A 5,670-nucleotide genomic window follows, 5' to 3' on the forward strand; every position below is an offset into this window, starting at 1 on the left:
TACAGAATATCCTGTGACACCATCTGTTCAAGCTGGAAGGGAACAGCGTGAATAATCCTCTCATATGCATTTCTTGATGAAGACAAGTTAAATTTCATAGATACTTCAGAATAGGTCAGTAAATTGCCTGTACCATCCATTAGATGAGCAATAGACCAAATCCCCTTCTTCAGCCACTCTTACATAAATAGTGATCTTTTTTTTTTTCTTAAATAAAATACAGCGATTGTTCCAGATAGGCATATTGTGTGGAGAAAAGTTATGCTTGAACACCAGTTTCCAGTATTGAAGAACTTGTTGATGGAAGGCAGATAGACTCAAGTGCTTACTGAGTTCAAAATCACAACTTAAAAGAAATTTAATTCCAACTTTTTTGAAAATCGCATTTGGAATCGCATGCCAGATCGAATCTCCGTGCTTCATAAAGCCTTGCAGCCATTTTATTTTAATCATCCCATTCATGATATCAAAGTCAATAACTTTCAATCCCCCATCTTCATAGCTTTTCAGCATGTCATTTTTCCTAATATAATGGCATTTATTTCTCCAAATAAAGCTTAGGTTAACTTGGTCTATCATTTTTTTTCATTCTAGATGAAATAGCTAATGAGTATGCTGGATAAGAAAGCCCGGATAGACTTTCTGTCTTTATAAGTAATATTCTCCCAAACACCGTCAGGTCCCTCTGCAGCCAGCTACTTAGTATTGATTTACCTTTGTCAATACTTTTTCCAAAGTTGCACCTTTCCCTAAATTCCTAGCTTTTACCAATACTGAGTCCTAGATATTTAATTTCTTTTGTAACTGGGATACACTACAACCAAACTTGCAGAACCACCACCAGAGACTAACTTGAAGAACCCAGCTACCACCTGATTGGACAACTTGACTTTGCTCTGTGATTGGACTGTCACTGTCCAATCAGATTCGGGTGTGATTCACACTAAATCTGTGCAATTTGCTGCTTTCTGCCTGTACACAGATGTTCCCAAAAATGCTTGTTTTCAGTGTCTTTGTATAACATAATTTGTTTACGGATTTTATTCACACGTTCAAAAACGTTTTTATGTACAAATCTTTCCTACACATGCTCACAAAAATTGTGACCATGTATGTATATACATTGCAATTTGTACCATTAAAATGCCATTCATTTGACTAGCAGGCAATAATGGGTCACACTTGGTAAGATTGATGTAATGCTGTGTGCCACCACTAAAGGGCAGCCTTACTGTGTGCTGAGGAAAAGGAACAGGAAAAAGAAAAGTTTCAAGATATGTTTTAGGCTTTTAGGCAAAACTGTGGCTTATTCCGACCATTAATTATTTTTTAATAAAACCTACAACCAGTAATATTTAGTATGAATAAAGAGGGTTTTCAAGTAAATGCTGTACAGAGATAAATGTAAGAATTTACAGTTTTCAGCTGCTTTAACAAGTCTAGCAACACAGCTTATCACATGTTGTCAAATGTAGTTTACATCTAAGGAATCAGAACCGAGCGATGTATCTGTCCCATTGTTTTTAGTCAACACAGGATAGTACTGTAATTCAAGAGGTGTGGAAATTTTCAACTTCTACACAGTGAGTTTAAGTTTCTGTCTTCCTGCTTGAAACCTTCTGATAGATGGGATCAGATGCTCACTGTAGCACATCATCATGTGTGTCACCTCCTTCCCAGTGCCTTTGCCTTTGTAACTGGGCTCTAAAGAACAAGGGCAATATAGTGTCCAGATTTAAAGAGATATACACAGGAAACGATTGAGATGTACAAACCACAGCACAGGCTGACTGTAGATATTTGCTCAGCCTTTGATTTTGAATCACTTTCAAGATAAGCACACTGGGCATCACCTGCTATCATGATCTCCAGCTCAGCCAAGGAGAGGTCTGTTGGGTCCATCAGGAACATGTTGACATCTCCCACCATGCACTGCTCCTCTTCTATACTGGGATCTGCCCATCACTACTTATCCAAAATGATGACTGTGCAATCTGGCAAAAAATAAAAAAAGTCAAATTAAACAGCTTCTCTTTAAGTAAAAATTGAATGATTTCACTAGTGCATGACCTCAGAAAGAATGATGTCATATTTTCATATCATATCCAGTGATTACTAGTTATTTATAAACACTTTAACCTAACAAATCTGATGGATGATGGTACGAATGTCTGGAAGGAATGATTTGGAAACCATAAGGACAGAACTTGAAAGGAGTGTTGACCTCATAAAGCAAATGTCACTGAATCATATTTCACTTTATCCTGTCATAAGTTGTATTAAATAAGCTTCTGTTATTTAGACAATCTTTTAGCTTATTTATGTAGGCATTGTAAAAATTCAGAACGTTAAAAACTTGTTACTCTAACTTGGAATAAGTTAGCCAAAGTAAAACACGCTGTCTCAGATTTATCTTTCCAGCCACTGCTGTATGATCGGTTCAACCAAAGATTTGTTTCTCTCTCTTTTATTTAGGTAGCTTTCAGAAAAATAAAGGTGACCAGTTATTCACATGAAAAAATCTAAGGCTAAAGGCTAAGTCTGGCAAGCCTTCAGATTTAAAACAACTGCTTTAGAGGATGAATAAGAGCATGCTCTGTGTGTACATTTACTGCAGAAGAAGTCTTACTGTCATCATCTTCCCTCCAGCTCCCCTGCATGTTGTACCCCTGTTTCAGGGTCAGTGGCTCTGAGGCGCTCAGATATAGCTCAGGGCACTTCATACATTCATGATACCCTAAGATTGTACAGTAAGTTAATTAGCTGGAATTAATTGATCGAAATTGTGGTGTAGGAAATTGTGATGTTTATATGAAAATAAAGCATTGCCAAGCCAAGAATGTGGCATTATCACAGTTTGAGAGGAGGAGAAAAGATAAAAAGAGTGGAAGTCAGCTAACACAAATAATATCTCTGTTTACAGGACACATGAGTTATGCAAAAACAGCTGTGTTGACATCATGCTGATGTTGCAATATTAGGCTAAATAGAAAAAGCTGTATTTTATTGGAATGAACATTCACTTAATTATTGTCAATATACATAGCTGTAAGGAGAAAACAGCTGAGCGGCAGATGTTCAACTCAATATTTTTCAGTGAAAGGTGAGGACACTCAAATCTCAAACATGTTGATTTTCACAGACAAAAAGACAACACCAGTGTTTTTGTTTTTTTGGCATGATATCTTCATTTCCATGACACAGCAGTCTTTAGTGAGGTAGACTATAACAGGTCAAGAAGTAGTAACATTGCTCCTTAAACCGGCATGTGAAATGACATGAAGTATTTCCATGTACAGTGTCTTTACAATGAGGTAGAAAAAGGTGAGAGAATGTACGAAAGAACAACAGAATTACAAAGGTAACACTGAAAGCCCAATTTCCAGCTGCTAGACAAATTCAACTCCACTTACTTCAGTGAATCAATGTCTCACACACGTGAAATGCTGTTGTCTGTCACAGTGTGTAGATTAACGCAGAGCACATTTTGTGTGGCATTGAAGAGCATTCAATTGTTGTAGCTAAGCGCTTAAATACTTTAAAACCTGGGGGTAAGAATACATTGTTTGCTTAATACCTCTTCATTAATCTGTCATTTTTCTTCAACATAATTTGACACAATCTGTTTTATTAGAGCTTTTTTCACAGTAAGTTTAATTTTTAAAATGTGTTTAAAATTTCCAAGAGAGGCATTAAAATACTTTTTCATATTCTGAAGCGGTGTTTCAGACCAAATCATACTACTTAAGGGGATCTGCTCTCCAGCCATGCTTTCAGGTGGGAGTTGGTTTTTGTTATAGCCTCTAAAGAATCAGACTCAGATTTATCGTTGAACATACAAGGAATTTGCCTCTGGTTAATGTAAAGGCTTAATGTTGCAAAAACAACAGTGTGTCACAGTTTGTGAAGGGATGAAACAGTGAAGCAACAAAGCTACAATTCAGTAAAAAAATGCTCAGATTTGTAACGCTACATATTTTATGACAGCATACATAATAGATCACAGTTGTTTATCAGAATTAACATCTTCCTTCTTCATGGTGTCAGTTCAGGCTGACTGACTGGTGACATTGTGTAAAGCAGTTTTAAAATACTGACATGAAAATGAGAGATTGGACACTGTAATAAGACATTTATTAAACATGCCTATTATAAAGCATATACTGTAGTATGTGTATGTCTTGATATGTCCAACATTAGCTATCAGGAGTGCTTTCTTTTGGCATTTTGTCCACTAAACCTTTTCCCCACTGCTAACTACACTAACACTTAACATGGCATTTATTTCACCAAAACCTATAAAAGAATTACATCTATACATGAAGAAAATATGTTTCATATATCTAAAAACATCATTGATGTACATTATGACATTTTTGTCCTTAAAAAAAAATCTGAATTACATTCAACATTTCGGTCCTTAGTACAAAAACCTCAAGTTTAATTTCCAAGAACTAAGAGACAGTGTGTTAGTGTGTGTGCACGCATGTGTCTGTGTGTGTGTGTGTGTGTGTGTGTGTGTATGTGTGTGTATGTGTGTGCATGTACTTTCTGCTGTTAGAATCAAAGGCCATTAAGTTCATTATTTCCCTGAAGTGTTCAGAGTATCTTTGCTCTTTGACAAAGCCATGGCTCCATAAAGCTGACTACAAACACCCGAAGGTAATATAACATACATTCTTATTTTATCATTCTGAGGTAACAATTTTCTTCCTGAGTATTTGATAACACAATTATAAAGCATCTTTTTTAGAGGCAAAAGTAAAGAGAATGCATATTTTAAAACAAAAAAAAGTGAATCCTAGAAGACAAGCAGGTAGATTTTCATAACGGAAGTAAAAATTGTCACAGGTGCTCACTCACTCCTCTCCATCATCCTGGATTGCCTTTTAAGCCCTTTTCAGACATGCACTGGAACCCTAAAATTCTCTAGACATTACTTACGGGTGCTGTATGTAAGAACGCAAATGTCCGAGTCAGTCGACCCAGACCTCATGCGGACTTTAGTCTGCCAGTTCTTTGAGAATACAGCAGCGTATAATCCAGAGTATGCACACGGAGCTAGTGGGCATGTTGATAACATTCCATCATTTGACTGGCGCAAAAAATACAAACATCCAATGGTGAAGAAAAATGGTCATTTATAATGGAAACGCTAATGAAAATATCTGACTGGAGACACAATGTGATCCATGAGCCTCTGTCATTAAGAGCCGGTGTAGTCACATGTCTGCCTGATTCTGCAGACGTAGTCCAGAGTTCATCTGTGAAAATGGATTTAGTCTGCACTGTGCATCCAAACAGGCACCTTTGAACAGTTTGCTCACAGGGAATTATACCAGCATGGTTGTTTGATTTTTGTTTTTCCTAGGTCATTTTGTGGATTTGTGCAGTGATTATTTCTTGCAGTATTCTAATTAAACACAAATTATATAGAAAATATACCCACTTGTTTTCAGATTACCAGAAATCTGCAAATCTGCATCCCCACTCTTTATTTACGAGAACAATTTAAAGGGCAGCTTCATCCTATCATTTTGATCATTTGATAAGCAGCTTGGTATGTATAAACAAAAGTAATTTAGCAATGAAAAAGGCTGAGCACAGGAGGCCATAATTATATAAAGAATGAGAGAAGGAACAAGTTAAGGAAATAAAAATAAAATCAAG

The 5,670-nt window shown here is 36.4% G+C and overlaps 1 protein-coding gene across 1 annotated transcript; it reads right to left on the reverse strand.

Moving 5' to 3' along the window:
• Window positions 1-1,576: 1,576 nt before the first annotated feature.
• Window positions 1,577-4,996, reverse strand: LOC109956226 (N-acetyltransferase 9-like). Its single transcript, XM_020593185.1, is given in 4 exon segments — window positions 1,577-1,704; window positions 1,854-1,994; window positions 2,630-2,737; window positions 4,945-4,996. Coding segments are annotated over 4 exon segments (429 nt in total).
• Between the last annotated feature and the right edge of the window lie 674 nt (window positions 4,997-5,670).

This window comes from Monopterus albus, unplaced genomic scaffold (assembly GCF_001952655.1).
Source record: "Monopterus albus unplaced genomic scaffold, M_albus_1.0 scaffold18.1, whole genome shotgun sequence".
NCBI classification, from domain to species: domain Eukaryota; kingdom Metazoa; phylum Chordata; class Actinopteri; order Synbranchiformes; family Synbranchidae; genus Monopterus; species Monopterus albus.